Source organism: Typopeltis vanoorti, chromosome 5 (assembly GCF_054136105.1).
Source record: "Typopeltis vanoorti isolate ZY-2024b chromosome 5, IOZ_Tvanoo_1.0, whole genome shotgun sequence".
In the NCBI taxonomy this organism is placed as follows: Eukaryota; Metazoa; Arthropoda; class Arachnida; order Uropygi; family Thelyphonidae; genus Typopeltis; species Typopeltis vanoorti.
In genome coordinates this window covers 137,998,411-138,016,257 of record NC_143553.1, presented here as the reverse complement: position 1 = coordinate 138,016,257, position 17,847 = coordinate 137,998,411, and the positions used below count along the sequence as shown (strand labels likewise).

Below are 17,847 nucleotides of genomic sequence, written 5' to 3'. Positions count from 1 at the left end.
CTTACCTTCTCCAGAAGACACATTGGTGAGAACCAATGATACTACCTGGATTATCCAAAGTACAGTGGTATCTCGCTAATCCGAACTAATTAAAATTGTGCTCGTTCGGATTAGAGAATTTACCCCCGAGAGACATCAATAACTAGTGTTTAAGACAAAAATAATCAGATTCTAATGATACATCAATTTAATTCTGTAAATAAATGAAGTAACTAATAGAAAAAAAGCTACTGTACTGTAACGTAAAAATTTAGTTTGTATGTACTGTACTGTTGAGGATTCTGATTTAATAAAATTGCATAGTTCAGTATATAATTTAATTTGCGTAAAAAATATCACTTTCTTGTACAGAACACAAAAAAGTTTCACAAAATAACACAAAAAGTTTTTTTTATTTCTTTGTAAAAAAAGTCACTGATTTTCTTTTGCTTCTTGGAAGCTAAACTTTTTTCGAATGCTTCTTCTCGGAGCTGCATTAGCAATAAAATTTTGTGGAATTGCATATCATTCTGCTTAGCCAGCCCATTCTATACACACATTAAAACTATCAACTGCCTCTTCATGTTTTACTTTTTTTTTTCTTTGAGTTCTTCATCGTCATCATCGTCTTCTAATTCATTCTGTAATGTCATGTTTATAATTTCATCATCTGGTTTGATTTCGAATTCACTTTAGGTTCTACCTGTAATCCATTCCGCAACATCTGTTGGTGAAATATGAACATCTGGATTTATATTTTTAACTAAATTATGCATGTTTTAAATTTCCTCATTTTGTGTATCACCGTAGTTATCTTAGTAAATTCTATAAGGCCACAGTTTTTTCCACGATGCTCGCATTGCTTCAGGTTCGATGGCTTCCCAAACAGCAGCAACTGAGAATGCTACATCCTTCAAATTTATATTTTTTATCGATGTGGTAACGTCATAATTTTGGGAAATTTCATTTAAAAGCAGGTCTTTACGCTATTTTAATTTAATGGATTGTATTATGTTCTGATCCATTGGTTGCAACAATGGAGTACAGTTTGGAGGCCAAAACATAACCGTAAAATTTCCATCCTTAATAATCAATTCATCTGCCGGATGATGTCCAGGACAGTTATCTAATAATAAAAGTGCTTTCTGTTTCAAATTCTGTGATTTTAAATAAGTTTTAACAGACGGTACGAAATCGTTGTGAAACCAGTTTGAAAAAAGTTCGATATTCATCCATCCTTTATGTTGACTTCGATACAAAACCAGAAGGCAGCAGTTCTTAAATGGTCTTGGGTTTCTTGATTTTCCAATCATAAGTAACTTTAATTTAGGTTTTCCTGAGGTGTTTGCACAAGGCATTATCGTGACACGCTCTTTGGACATTTTTCGACTGGGTGCTGAGGCTTCATTTCTGTGAACTAGAGTTTTCTCTGGTAATGACCTCCAACAAAGACCACTTTCGTCCGCATTATAAATTTGATCATTGGTTAAATTTAATTCAAGACTTTTTTCTAAAACAGCTTTTTGGAATAGTTCTACCATGGAAAAGTCACTAGATGTTTTGCCCTGATATTGATAGATACCAAATACAGTGGCGTGTCTTACATTTTTCTAGCCAACCATCACTTGCTTTGAATTTTTGAACCGGGTAAATTTGTGAATGGAAATGCTTAGCTTTCTGCTTTAAAATGTCTCCGGAGGTGAGAGTATGACAACTTCTTTCTTGAAAACCACATGTAAACAGCAGAATCAAGTAAAGAAAAATCACTTGTTTCTTGCTTGGTCCTTCTTCTGTGGTTGAAACATAAGTTAAAATTCTATCTTTGTTTTGTTTTTTTATGTCACTGATTGTAGATTTGCCGACATTGTATTTAGTAGCAAGTTGTATGGCTGCTTCACACTTTTCCAGACACTGAATTATTTTACACTTATCCGACAATGATAATGTTACGTGTTTTCTTTTGTTAGGCTTCGACCCGGTAGCCATTTTAACGAAATAAATTTTAGTGTTAAAAAGAGTAAAATAAAAAATGAAGTTAATAAACAATAAAACTGCCACTTTAAAATTTATCTGAAAAATAAAATCACTTACTAAAACAATCGATAATCATTCACTGAAAACTTACGAAAACAAAAAACAATAAACGACAGCTCAGACAACTTTCATTGCAATAACCAAAAAAAAACTGAGCATTATATACAACCAGGCTTTAGGCTAAGTTGTTGTTGTTGTTGAAGGAACGTAAACACTGTGCAATACTGGTGAGTAATCAGTTCATTAAGGACAGCGGTGATACGTGCCGACAATACGATATGTACTGTACAGTATAAAAAAGCAAACGTGAACACACAATAAATCAAAATAGGTAGGTCTACAGTATAACCGTACAATCGACAGTATGAAAAAAATACTGTACTGTAATAATAATAAAATAAAAACATTTAAAATAATAATTATTAAATAAAATATTAATGCGTAATAAATAAAACTTTTTTTTCTTTCAAACCACAGTTCAGATTACTGGAGGGTTCAGACTAAAGAGGTTCGGATTAGCGAGATATCACTGTACTATGTTTGTGTAACTTGTTTTACTATGGACAAACAGGAAGATCTGTAAATAAACTTATCTCTCTCTCTCTCTCTCTGAACATCAAGACCACATCCATCTTATCAAACCTCACAAATCTGGCCTTGCACAACATGGAATCGAAAATGCTAACCACAGGATCCAGTAGCAAAGCACTAAGCTGCTCCATAGATCCATATATAAATATGAACGTTTATGTACAGAAAGTGCTAAAGCCCTACTTCATAGACCTAATCTCAATCATAACAACTGCCTCACTATCCCAAAAGTTTGGGAAAGTGTTATCCTCAATTGTATTAAATAAATTTACCTCTTATATTTTTTAATTTAATTTAATTAATTTTAATTTCGTGCAATAGTTTTAATCCATTAATGCATGAATGTATACCTAGAAGGATTCCTCTTGTTGTTTGATAATTGTACTGAGGGTGTGTTTTGATGTATAAGACGAAATATTTACTTAATAAAATTTAAAATTACTGGCATACAGGGTGTTCGGGATAAATTTGACAGTTTCGTAAGGAAAAAGAAAATCTTCTTTGTATCTATTAAATTTAATGAATTGACAAAAAAACATTACAGGCAGAGTTAATTACAATACTATCAACAAGATTTACTCAAAATAACCACCATTAGCATCGATCACAGCTTCAATTCTGCTTCGGAACCTCGAACAAGCTGATGCTACAGTCTCCCTGGGAAGGGCCGCAAAAACTGTTTTAATTTTATCCATTAACTGGGCTTTTGTATTACTGGAAGTGCGATTGGTGTCTTTTTCAACTGCGCCCCATACAAAATAATCCATGGGGTTAAGGTCTGGGGAGTTTGGAGGCCAAACATTTGGACTGGTGAAGTCGTAGAAATTTTCAGACAACCATTTTTGACTTTTCCCAGAGGTGTGGCAAGGGGCCGAATCCTGCTGCCATACATACGGCCTACCATTGGCTACCCTTGTTATCCAGGGCTTGACTACAGTTAGCAACTCCACGAACAAAGCCCGAATTCCAATGCATGGGTTCTTCAACACCTGTTCCTGCAGATTTGCGAGGAATTCTGCTGTACGAACGCAATCAGATCGTCTGCTAGGGATCTTTCTTCTTGCTACATCCTCGTAGTCACCATTGCAAGTCTCTAGTTCATGCCTGATTGTTTTTACTGTATTCAGGGAGCATTGGGCAGCAGTCGTAATATCCTTATTTTGATGGTGGGCACGAATCATCATGATACAAGTTATTCTCTTCCATGATTCAGGTGGGTTCCAGCTATCCATCCTTTCTGACATCTTGTATATGAATGAAGAAGGGTCCAAACTTTTAAATGAAGAGAAGTGTGTGTTAATACATGTAACTTACGGAAAAATATAATTAATTATAAATATGTCAAATTTATCCCGAACACCCTGTATATTATTCTCTAGTTATGGATACTCCACAGGTGTCATTATACAAGAAAAACTGTAGCATAGTTGTACTGTAGGTGAGTTAAGGATTTTTTTTTTTTTTTCCTTCTCATTTTTATCAGTTTATGTCGACTTTTATCAACTTACATAGTCCAGTAAGAGACCAAACATGGAACTTTTACAAGCCACTTCAGGCCTCCAATAAGTGCAGTGTGGTCTCACACCAGTGACAAAAGTGATCTCCTACCTAAAGATAATCACAAGCATCCATGCCCACAGTGGAATTCAAACCCATGGTCTGTTGATTGGAGAGCATGTATGCTAACGACTTGGCCAATTAGGCCATCTAAATACCATTAAGAACCAAATTGATGGTTGCTACAATTCAGTTACTTGATAATTTTAATCATACGTGGGAGTGGGGGTTCTCAAGGACGATATATCTAGAGAAAACAAGTTCTGCATTCAGAATTAGTCCATTCAGAAACTTAAGCTAATTTCCAATAGGTAGAACACTGATAAAGGCAAAAATCAGCTGAATTTTTTAACTTTTAAAAACATCACGGTACTTTTAATTGACATGAGCTAACTTTAATTCATAATTGAAATTATCTCATATTCTACATTGAAAGTTTCAGATGGCTGCACATTGTCTTTAGGCTACAGGTTAGTCAACACTGAATTTATACAAAATAATGTAGATCCTGTGCTAATCTCTTATGGTAATTTCAAATTATTACATTTTAGAGAATATTTAGAGAATCCTTAGTGTAAAGATGTGATTTCATATTGTATTTACTAACTACTCTTGAATTTTTTTTATTACAGCTTTAATGAAAGTAGTATACCTACTCATCCATGTCTGAAACTTCTGAGTTATTGTGAACAGTCTCTAAAAAAGCATTCCTCTCGGTATCTTGTTACTATGGAAAAAGTAAAAGAGCCACAGGTATAGTAAAGATAAAAGTTTGCACTCAACTGAAATTGTGTTTGTATGTGCACATTGTTATTCACTGTGATCCATCAATTTCTGATATGTACTCTCAAGGGGCCCTGCAGGATACTAATGACAGTACAACATAAACTCACATCATTACCTAATTGTATAGAACTGTAATAGTATCCTGTACATCCTTCAGGATACATGAGCTGCCAAGATATATAATTTTAACAAAAAAACTAAACAAAACTAAATCTACGTCATATTCAATCTTCATAATCTGCACATTCTATCACATCTCCCCTTGAATTCATTCACCACATGCTACCTGGCAGAGAACACTTGTTTTGCTAATATTTCCTTGCCAATTCTATTTAAGTGACCATACCACCTGAGATTAGCTCTGCTAATCCATTCCTGGATGCTGACAAGTTCTTTCCTAATATCCTCATTTTTAATATGATATTGCCATTGATGCCATCTGTTCATGCCTCTAATCTTTCTCAGGACTCTCATATCTGTGGTCTCTAGTCTTTGGTTAAGTGTTTTACTTCTGACCCAGCTCTCAGATCCATAAGTTAAAAATGGTTTGAACACTGTCTTGTGTACAGCTAATTTAGTGTTCCGACCAATTTCTCTCTTATTCCATATGAATTCAATTGACTTCCTACCATACCAGCTTTGTTGATTCTGTTGTCTATTTCCATATTTAATTTACCATCTTCACTAAAAATCGTGTTTAAGTAGCTGAAATGTTTACTTGTTCCACAAGTTCTCCGTTCACAATGCAGTTGACATTTTCAACGATTCTGCCTATTTTCATTGTCTTTGGCTTTTTATTGCTGACCTTCATACCATATCTATTACAACAGTTATTCAATTTAGTCAGGGAATCTTGAAAACTTGTAGCGGATTTATTTAGAAGTATAACATCGTTTTCATAAAGCAAAGAGCTGACATTAACATCTCCAATTCTGATATCATGTTTAATACCACTTTTCTTCATAATGTGATCCATATAGATAATAACAGAAGCGATAATGTACATCCTTGTCTCACACCGGATTTAACATTAAACCATCTTCCTGTACTTCCTTCAATTCTAACTGCTAACTTACAACTCAAATAAAGATCAAGTATTACTTGGTATAATTTCCCATTAACACTATATAACTGTAGTGTATTGAATAGCTTCTCTCTGGGCACCTTGTCATATGCCTTTTCCAGATCTACAAAACTTAAATACAGATCTTTGTTATATTCCCATGCTGTCTCAACTTTGTCGTAAAGTGAAGATCTGATCCTGATGGCCTCTATTTGGCCTGAATCCAGCCTGTTCTTCACCAAGCTTTTCTTCCACAATTCTTCTCAACCGTTTCTCAAGTATACTTGCATAAATCTTGCCAGGAACACTCAGTAGGGAAATACCGCTGTAATTCTCAATTCAGTTTTATTTCCCTTTTTATATATGGGTACTATGAGAGCTCTACTCCAATCATCGGAATTCGTCCCTCTGTCCAGGGACGAATTCCCGATGTCTGACCTTTTGAACTATGCAGTGCAGCCGCTGTAAGACTTTTATACCACCATAATTCAGCATTTCTGGTCGAATATCATATACTCCAGCTGTCTTTCCACATTTCAGGCTTTTGATGGCTTTTTCTACATCAAGTAAGGATGTGTATTCCTGATTCTATGCCTGATCAGTGTTTTTTAGCATTGTGCTGTCATTGATTGTTTCATTTAGCAATTTTTCTAAGTAATTACCTCATACTTCAAGGATATCTTTTTCTCCAATTTTCATGTCACCTTTATCATCTCTAACTCCTTTTACATCACTCTTTCCTCCATTCCTAAGCTTCTTCAACAACGTCCAGAATATTTTGCCACCTTCCTGATATTTATTTTCTAGGTTCTTGTCAAAGCCCTCCCATGACTTTTGTTTAGCCAGTTTCACACAGTGTTTTGCTTTCTTACATTTGTCTCAGTATTCTCTCAGAGCACAAGTGGACTTATTTGCCAGGAACTTTTGATATGCTTTCTTCTTTTCCTTCACCCTCTCTACTTCCTGAGTCCACCATGGAGTTCTGATTTTTCTATCCTTCCAGACAACCTCACCACATTCCTCTCTGGCTGAATCAATCAGAGTTTTCTTCAAGGGTTGCCACTGAATCTCCAAGGTTTGGTTCCTTTTCTCAAACTCTTTCATTTTTTCTTCAATAATCTTTGTGTATTTTAGTCTACAGTTCACATCTGAGAGCTGCTCAACTTTTATTTGCTTTAAAACATTCTTACATGTTATTCTTTTCAATATGAAATTCAATTTTATTCTGCTCAAGACTAAATAGTGATCGCTTCCAATTTCAAATCCTCTGTACACTCTGGTGTCCTGCACCAGGGACAGAACATCAATATCAACAGTAACATAGTCAATGAGACTTTTTTTATTCCCTTCCTCTTCTCTCCATGTGAATTTGTGCACATTTTTATGTTGGAACATGGTGTTAGTAATAACCAGTCCATGTCCTGAGCAGAAATCCAAAAAGTATTTGCCATTATTATTAGCTTTACTCTTTTCTCCAAATTTTCCCAAAATATTTTTGAATGTCTGACAATCATTTCCTACTCTGCTATTTAGATCCCCAACAAGGACCAACTTTTCCTTTTTCGTTGTGTCAGCTGCGTTTTCTAAAGCATCAAAAAATTCCTCCACTTCTACCTTAGTAAAACTTTCTGTGGGACCATAGACACAAATAAGTCTCATTGTCCAATTCCCCATTCTGATATTAGCCCACATCACTTTACTTGAGATTGCCTGCCATTCAAGAAGATTAGCCTCGTATTTTGTGTTAAATACTATGGCTACTCCTTCTTTTCCTTGATTGTGATTTCCTGAATGTAACATTTTGTATTTATTGCTCAGGAAGATTTCACCTGTTTTTGTCTTTTTTGTTTCAGTCACCCCCCCTATTATGTCGATCTCGTACTTATCTAATTCCTCATCTAGCTCCATTTCTTTGCCATTCAGGCTTCTTATATTGATAGTACTGATCTTTAACTCTGGTGATGTTGAGTTGGGGGTGTGCTTTCAGGTTTGTTCCAGTTGCTGACTTTTTGCTGTTCGCCCTGGTTCCCTGGCAAAAACAACCGGAGCCTTGTGTAACTGGGCAACGCCCCAGCCGGCATGAAATTTTGTCATCTTGTACTATCATGTTGTATATTGGTTTAAGCCAATAAGAATATAATTTGGTCGGCTAAATCCCAAATTGCCAGCCTGTCCTTGTTCATTCAGTATCCAGATAGATACCCGACAGGGTGCACCATGAGAAGGTGAGGATTGGACATTAGGTCAGAAGCCCTGGTTGGTTCTCCGCATTCCTTTAAAGGCTATGTGGAGATCTCCTCTCAGTTATACAGCTTTGATTTTCATTATTATTAAAATCCTGATGTGTATATCCTCAAGTGATATACAGGAAACTATGCTATACAGATAAGTTCATCATTATTACTAATATTCTGTCAATGATTTTCCACGTTTATCTTGTCAGCACACCAATATCATCGTTATATTTCTATCTTTTGGGACACTTCTGATTACATCTATTCACCTAAATCTTAGTCTGGATATCCTCATATCAAACAAACTTGTTTTTCTAACCTTTTTAAACATTTTGGTATAATGAAATGATCAGTAGCACATTGGCAAGATGTGGAATAGCATTGTATAAGATCTTGGGGGAGCATTCTTGAATGCTAGCTATGCTGAAAAGTTTCTTCCTGAAATCTTCATTTTTAATCTGATTCTGCCATTGATGCTTTCTGTCTGCTTCGCTAATTTTTCTCACAACTCTCATATCTGTGGTCACTAATCTTTGATGAAATGTGATTTTTGATCCATAAATTAATACCGAGTTTGAATACTACTTTTTGAAACTGTAAGTAGTCTTTTGGTTCATTTAAATTCATTCAGCTAGCTACCCACAATACCAGCTTTACTTATTCTTGTTTATTTCCATATTTAATTTGGCATCTTTGCTAAAAATTGTACCTAAATAGTTTACTTCTGTAATTTAATTGAAAATGCAGTTGATGTTTTTTATGCCAAATTTGTTATGGCAATTATTCAGTTTAGTTAATTCTGCAGATTTGTGTAGGAGTATGATGTTATCTGCATAAAATATAGAGCTAATTTTGATATCAGGCTTAATGTTACATTTCTTTCATAAATGTGATCCATGTAGATGAAAAATAAGAGTGAGCGCTGGCCTGGTTGGCCGAGTGGTTAGCATGTCTGCTCTCCAGCCAAGAGGCTGCGGGTTTGAATCCCGTCATGGGCATGGATGTTTGTGTTCACTGTGATCCATCAATTTCTGATATGTATCCTCAAGGGGGCCCACATGGATACTAATTTTCATCAAGATACAATATCTTTAATACCTTCATTTCATCCAACTCAAATTTTATCTGGTCCTTGTGTGGTATTTTGAACCAAATGGAATGTATAACCATGGCAGAATACTCTAAATAATGATGCTATTATTCATTTATTCACCACTTTCCTATTATCTTTGTTTGCTGAAGTTATTTTCCTGTGATTTTACTTTTTTAATTAAACTGCATTAAAGTCAAAGCTAGGTAACCTGGATGAAGCATCCACATAGCCCTTAAGAATGTGGAAAACCAACTAAGACATTTGACTTAATGTTCAGTCCTCTCCTCTTGCATCCCATTAATAGGCATCTGCCAATACTGAATGAATGAGGATAGACTGGTTTTGGGACTTAGCTGACCAAATTGTATTCTATATGGGCTTAAACCAAAAATAAATAAAGATACAACATGATGAAATGTCATGCAGGCTGGGGCATTTCCCATTTAAACAAGTCAGCTACTGGAACAAACTCAATATTAGCAGAATTAAAAATAGTTACCAATGACATAAGAAGTAGCATTGGAAAAGAAGTGGAATTAGCAGAAGAATTACCATTCCGACATAATTGGTGTTAATGAGACAAAGAAAGCTAAGGTTAGATTCAAGCAATAGTGATCAGAAAAGGAAGAAGCAGTTTAGATTGAATGCAAAACATGAAGATAAACTTCTTCAACAGCAGGCAATTTCAAATAGAATAATGTGGCCAATTTTCAAAATGGGACATTAACAATGAGACTTATTTGTATGTTTGATCCCATTGGAGGAATTTTTTAAGTCATTGGAGAAAGCAGTTGATGAAGAATTAGCTAGTCCTTGTTTCAAATGTAAACATCAGAATAGAAAATGAATACAAGATGTATGGAAATATTTTGGGAAAATCTGGAAAAAAGAACAAAGCTGACACTATTAACATATGATATCCATTAATATAAAAATGTGCACAAGGGAATTGAAGTAGGAAGCTGTCACAATTTAGTTTTGAGCTAGATAAAAGTGAATGTCATATTGGAAAGAAAAATATGTAAGGAAGTTTTGAAAAGAATCATTGAAGAGGTGAACCATAGATTTAAATATATAAATATTATTTTAAAAAAATGAATAAGTGAAAACAAGAACCAAACCTAAAGAAAACAACAGTGGTTGATTCAGCCAGGAAATCATGTGATGAAATTGTTTACAAGGATAGATAAATCCAAATTTTGTGATGCTCAAGTTAAAGAGAAAATACTGGTTAAGAAGAAAGCATATTGAAAATGCCTACAAAGCAAGTCAGCAGATTCAGTTAGAGAATACAGAAAGAAAAAAAAAAAAAAACTAAACCATGTTTACCAATGTTTATAAGTAACTAAATAAGTCATGGGAAGACATTGATAAGAATATAGATGATAAATATCACAAAGTGGGCAAAATATTCAGGAGTTATTGAAATGCTTAGAAATGGAGGAAGGAGTATTGTAAAAGGAATCATAGCTGATAAATAACAAAAACTGATGATAAAAATATTCTAGATGTCTAGAGTAATTAATTCACTTTGAAAGATTGTTAAAGAAGATTCACAAAAGCACTCACAGAATGGTAGTAGTAGAAAATATTGAAGAGTACTGAAATCAGGACATATGTTGTCAATAGAAATGCTCAAATAGTGTACATAAAAGTTTGGCGGTGTTATTGCACTGCATAATTCAGAAGGCTTGGTCAAGTCAAATTCCAGGTAATTGGAGTAAAGCTCTTATAATGATCACGATATTGAATATTTCAGATAAGATGTATAAAGCATACTTGAGAAGATTCTTAAAAAACTTGGGTTCTAGCCAAATATTAGAAGATTCTGATCTTGTCAAGATCATATTCACTTTAAGACAATCTTAAAAGTGTCAAATCTTCCAAGAGAAAAGCTGTTCAAAACACTACAGTAAATGGGACATTATACAAAGCAGTACGTAGTATATGTTTAAGTTTGAAGCAGTTGGAACTGAAGGAAGCACAGGAAGATAGATGGTTTGATGTCAAATCTGGAAAAAAACAAGTATTGCACATTGTCCTCACTCTTATACTGTGATCCATGCACATTGTCTTCATCCTGTGATCCATATACTGTAGTTAATGAATTTCATCAACTACAGTATTTGGATCAGTATAAAGGAAAATGTATTAAACCTAATATCAAAATTGAAGATATTTAACTTACCTCTACTATGCAGATGACTTAATACATCTAAATAAATCCAGCACAAGTGTTCAGGATTCGATATTTTAACTAAAATAACTTAACCATTTTAATAAATTTAGTGTAAAAATTAGTAATGAAAAAATCAACTATTTCTCATTGAAGAGCCTATAGAACAAGTAATATATTTCAGCTATTTAGGCACAATGTTTAATAAAGATTGCAAAATAAATGTCAGTACAATAAACACAACTGATATGGTGAGGAGAAATTGAATACATTTATATGGAATACCTAGAGAAATTAGCACCAAATACTAAACTATCAATATACAAGTTTAACTGAGAGTTAGGTTTAAAATCAAAGAGGAGCTTGCAGTCAAGAGGGGTTCTGAGTAAGTTAAATATCTTCAAATGACAGAATCATAAAAATAAAAGCGAAAATATTAAATTGGAACTTGATATTGTTAGCATTCAGGAATGTGTGAGCAAAGCTGGTGTAAACTGGTGATTGTCACATACAGAATGGGAGAATAAAGGTTAGCAAGACGGTGCTTGATGGCAGGAAAATGACCTCATGAGAAGACCAGAGTTTAGGTAGATTGATGTACTTAGAAATGTAGATTGATGTACTTAGAAATGCATGAGAAGATATTGAAATATACCTTCACAATATTAGAATCCTGGTAGATAAGACTAATCTGGAGGAGTTTAGGTAGATTGATGTAGAAATGCATGAGAAGATATTGAAATATACCTTCACGATATTGGAATCCTGGTAGATAAGACTAATCTGGAGGAAAATCATTCATAGGAAGGTAGTAGTAATGTAAATGTAATGATGTACTATCAGGTACATCCTTTGAGGGTACATATCAGGAATCTGATTATGGTGATATTTTAACTTGTTTATCACATAACAAAAACACACACTAAGATTTTCTTTAACTTCTTCATTCAGCCTCTTTTCATAGTCTTCCTTACTACTATAGATGTTACTCTTCTATCCTACGTCTTCTACTGTTTCACAAGCCTTTTCAAGATGTTTCTCCCAAATTTTTCTTCATATCATTTTTGTGTTTGTATGGGTGCATGCATACCTGCAGTTTTGCTTTGCAATTTTACTCCTTAAACTTTCATGTGATTTATCCTCTGAACTCTGGACACAATCCAATACCTGACTGTCCCAGCCTGCATAAGCATCTCTGCTCTCCACTGAACAGGCTGTGGATCCTAATCTGACTGTAGTGTGAATATTTCCGAAAGTCTTGAGGTGTTAGATGATTTTTGTTACATTACTACATGACACTGCTTATAGGAGGTTTAAAGTGGCATACAATATTTTGTCACTGGAGCAGGATTCTATGCATTATATAACACATGCACGAATGAGGGCTGTTGATTCGTGGGTGAAAACTATTAATTCTGTTGATATAAAATTACTAAGTTTCTTTCACATTTATTAACTGTTCATATTGAACAATTAATATTCCAAATCATTCATCAAGAATTCCACATGCTTTCTTGAAAAAAATCAAGGATACTCAAATACAAGAGTCAGATATGTTTATCTCCGACCCCCTTTTTGGTTTCATTACATCAATAAAGTATTTGCTGTTTGATCTCATTCTGAAAATGAACTTGCCACTTTTCTACATGAGATCAATAACCTTCATCCATGCATTCAATTCACCATGGAAAAAGAAAATGCTAGTACCTCACCATTCTTGGACATCCTTCTTACTCAAATAGCCTCTGGTATTTTATCAGAAGCCTACCTTTACTGGCAAGTACATTCTTCAAAAGTCTGCTCATCACACCTCTCAAAAAATTGGTGTTATAAAGTCATTAATTAAGAGTGCACTTTTAAGATTTAGGGTATGTGCACTCTTAGGGTCTCTTCTCTTACAACAAGAATTTCTCACCACCAAAATTTTAATGGAATTAAATGGTTACAACCCTCATCAAGTCCAACAGATAATTGACTCCTTTGTTCAAACACGCAAGGATTCTTTGACAGACCACAGGGTTCCGATCCCACATATTTTTATTAACAATTTCTCATTTGTTACCATCTGCTAAAGACAAACTGTCACTTCTATCTTTAGCTGGCAGTTACCAGATTCCTTCAGTTCAAAGTAATTTGATATTCTTTAGGCAGACAGACAGACACCATTCTGTAGAAAAAAGAATTATGAACATCAATATTACATTGAATCCATAAAACCTCAAAAGTGTGGTCTGACACTAAACACAGTATCTTATGGGATGAAGCTCATCTTCTGCATAGAAGCAGTTTTAAATATGAATTACCTTTCAAAGAAAGTTGAGACCCTTTTACATTGGCCTTACCTAAATCGTAATAATCGTGTCTCTCCCAAACGTTTTGGAGATTCTCATTTTATGTCAACATCAAAAATTATTAATATTATTTATTAAGATCAATATTAATTTGTACTGATTTTCTATCCATATTTATACTTATTGCTTCAGTTCAAAGCAGTATGCATTTAAAAAAAAAAAATCAAGGATATTACTCTTCATGCTTCATACAAAACAGTTCAGAATAATCACTCATGACTGCATATATTACAAGAGGGGTTGCACTGGATGCCAAAAAAGAAAACTTCACTGATAACCAAACAGTTGTGCATACTGTATTCAGCCTGGAACAGCAGTGCATTGCCATCAGCATGATGGGGATGAATTTTTGAAATAAAGATATGGAACTTGAGTCACATTTCTCATGGACTGTCCTTGCACATACTACTTCAGAGTGGTACATAATCAGGCATTTCCTGACAGAGATCACCCTGCCCTGTTAAAAATGCAGTCATCCCTCGACTTTCATCCGGCAGGACGTAAGTCGATACATTAAATCAACAGAGTTATAGGGGGTTAGGGACTTAACCGTAATGAGTATACTGTCATTTTAATTTTAAACCTTATTATTAAACAGAATGGGCAAAGAAAGATTGGCAAAACAAGTGTTCTCTGCCAGGTTTGCAGGAAAACGACCCAGAGGAAGACCAAGATATAGGTGGTTTGATAGGGTACAAAGTGCCTTAGGCAACAGAAATATAAGATCTGATAATATTGGAGTCTTGACAAGTAACAGACTGATCTGGAGAAAAATTGTAGATAGGAAGTTAGTAATGATGTAAATTTTTCATGTAGTACTATCATATCCTGTACACCCCTGGAGGGTACATGGCAGGAATTTGATGATGATGATGATAATGATAAAACTGTACTGTGTGTTACTGCCACTATAAAACCATAATGAGTGTACTGTCATTTTCATTTTAAATCTTATTATAAAACTGTACTGTGTGTTACTACCACTATAAAACAGGAGAATAATCACCCAAATAATCGCCCTTCCTCCACAATCACAACTTCATTACCTTCTCTGTATGAACGATCAGGCTGTGACTCTTCTGGTGTAATCTTTGTTTTTTTGATGAAAATATCCAATGTGCTTTGCTTATTCCTCTTCTTTTCATCATAAATTTGTTCATAGCAAGCAAATGCATCATGTATGTTCATTTTCATTATTAAGTAGAGTTCAATATTGGGATCCATGTCTTCAGTCATTTTGAGAACATCGCTAACTGAAAAGAACATTTCAGCAAGACTTCACTGTAAATTTTAACTACCTCTTCCTGTTTCTCTTTTCTCTCTTCCTTTTCTCCTTTTTTCCTCTTCTGCAACAGTTGTTCTTCGTTGCTCAACTCTTCAGGAGAACTTTCTATGAGTTAAATTATGTCATCATCATTCACTTCGAGATTCAGATTGTTTGCTAGCAACTATTACAAACTTCCAAAATCATGCACAAACCTTTTTTAATGTCTTTTTTCCATATGCCACTCATACATTGAGAGGTCACTTCGTCCCAAGCCACAGCAATATTTTAAATAGCATGACAAATATTGAATGTTTTCCAGAATTGCATGAGAGTCTGGTTATTTCCTTCAGTAGCAGAAATTGCTTGTGAAAAAGTTCTCCATAGATAATAAGCCTTAAACACTGCAAGAACTCTCTGATCCATTGGTTGGATCAATGAAGTAGTGGTTGGAGAAACATGACCTTGAACTTGGTCAAGATCACTGTTATAAGGCATATAAGGTGGATGACCTGGAGCATTATCTAAAATTAATAAAATTTTAAATTCTACATTTTCTTTCACACAATAGTTTTTTATTTCACTCTTATAACAGTTGATTAAGGCATGCTCAAACAATTTTTGAGTCATCCACGACTTTTATTGCTCCGATAATAAACTGGGAGTATGTTTCCTAATGTTTTTGAAGATTCGTGGATTCTCATTGTGCCATAAATGAGAATCCACGTAAATATATAAACATAAACTATCATAAATAGTTTCAGTTTATATCCAGCCACATTACCCGTAACAGAATCATAATTAAGAGCTTTGAAACTAGGTATAGATTTTAGCTTTTTTGTGAATGAATGTCTGCTCGGGCATTTTTTTTCAAAACAAGGACATCTCATCCATATTAAATATTTGCTGTGGCAAATAATTTTCTTCTCTAATAATTTTATCCAATTTTTCCACAAACTCCTTGACAGCCTTCACAGCACTTGCAGATTCCCATACATTTTTACCTTATGCAGCACAAAATGCTGTTTGAATCTCATGAAACAACCGGAAGAAGCATTGAATTCGTAGTCATAATTATGTTCAGCTTTCTCCTTCAATATGTTGAAGAGACTTAGGGCCTTAGCAGTTATGATCACAGTGCTAAGGGGTATGCACTTTTGGTTCAGGTCCTCTATCCATGATGCATGTAGCTTTTCCATATCACCGATAGGACCTTGTTGTTGTTTCATCACTATCGTCGATTTAATGGAAGCAGATCCTTTCACAGCCTCTGTGATTTTGTCCTTATTTTTAAAAATGGTCATCACTGTAGAATGAGACCATCCAAAGTCGTGCAATCACATTGATGGGCCAGCATGAAGCTGGCCCATCAATGTGATCCACCAAAATCAATTGCTTGCCTCTTTTTTTGTGATTCTTCACTAGGTTTTTTGATTATGCATGTAGGGACCATGTTGCACAAACATCACGAAATATTTAAAGATAAATACACAACACAAAATCAACAGAGGAACTGTTGAAGACACATGCCAACTGCTGAGGGAGGTTGCCGCTGAAAGCGCTGTTGCCACTGTGCATGTTTTATCTTACACTCGCTTGTGTCTTGTTCGAAAATATAGCCGAAAATGTTATTTATTCCCTTATGGGATCACAGACATATCTTCGAGAGGATGTAAGTTAAGGAATGACTGTATTTTTCTTCTTTGCTTAATTTTAAAATATAGATATTTATTTTGCTTTAAATATATATATATATACACACACACAATGTTCTTTCACTAAATAGGCAAACTAAGGTTTGTTAATTAGATGCATATGAAACATCAATTTCCTGATATGTATCCTAAAGGGATGTTCAGGTTACTATGACAACAATACATGATTAAATTTACATTATTATTAATCTCCTATCCTCAGTTTTCCTCCAAATTTGTCTATTACTTGTAAGCACTCCAATATTGTCATATCTAACATTTCATGCTTCTAAGGCACTTCTGACTGAATCGATCCACCTAGAACTTCGTCTTCCTCTGAGTTTCTTGTCTCTTTCCTGCCATCAAACATTAAGTGTAGCTGATGATTAATTTAAATTTTATTTGAAGTTCTTATTTATTGATAATGTTGATATGTTACAAATTACTTTAAGATTTAATATATTCATATTTAGAATTCTCAGGACAGAGAAGGAGCACTAGTTTCCCAGGCTGCAGCCTCTTTCCGCCAGAAATATTTTAGGACACAAAAGGAACAGGGTCATGCAGAAGAAAATTCAAAACCATGATGAGAGTTTTTCATTGTAGCTATGTGTACATACATACATACACCATTGAAAGATGCTATTTACTTATGCAATTTACACAAGCATTCTGTTTATAACATGACCTGTACAGTATATATGTACACATTATGGCTTTTTACACCGTGTTATTCATTTATAATAAATATACTTTTCTAAAAATAGTTCAGTATTTCATAATTTTGTAAAGAAAACATTTCAAATTAAAATTATCAAGAGTTGGAAGGGATTCCATGTAATTCTCCTTCTGAGTTATCTATTGCAGATGGGTTAATCCAAATCTTCTTCTGAGGATGCTTTAAAAAAATTAAAATTGACAATCAATACACTTAACTCTCTAGTAAACATATCTCACTATAACAGTATACTAAAAAATCCTAGTCAAAGTTCCATAACATCAAAGCTGTGCCAAAGGAATTTTCT

General features: G+C 34.3%; 1 protein-coding gene across 2 annotated transcripts in view; it reads left to right on the top strand.

The window, feature by feature from the left end:
- Positions 1–17,645, top strand: part of LOC150106864 (tRNA (guanine(10)-N(2))-methyltransferase TRMT11) — a 203,618-nt gene extending 185,973 nt beyond the window's left edge. For both annotated transcript variants that reach the window (XM_090392774.1, XM_090392773.1), the window contains 2 exons: positions 4,794–4,914; positions 17,296–17,645. In XM_090392774.1, coding sequence (XP_090248900.1) covers positions 4,794–4,914; positions 17,296–17,409 — 235 coding nt within the window. In that variant the 3' untranslated portion in view covers positions 17,410–17,645. The remainder of the gene's footprint in view (positions 1–4,793; positions 4,915–17,295) is intronic.
- Positions 17,646–17,847: the final 202 nt, after the last annotated feature.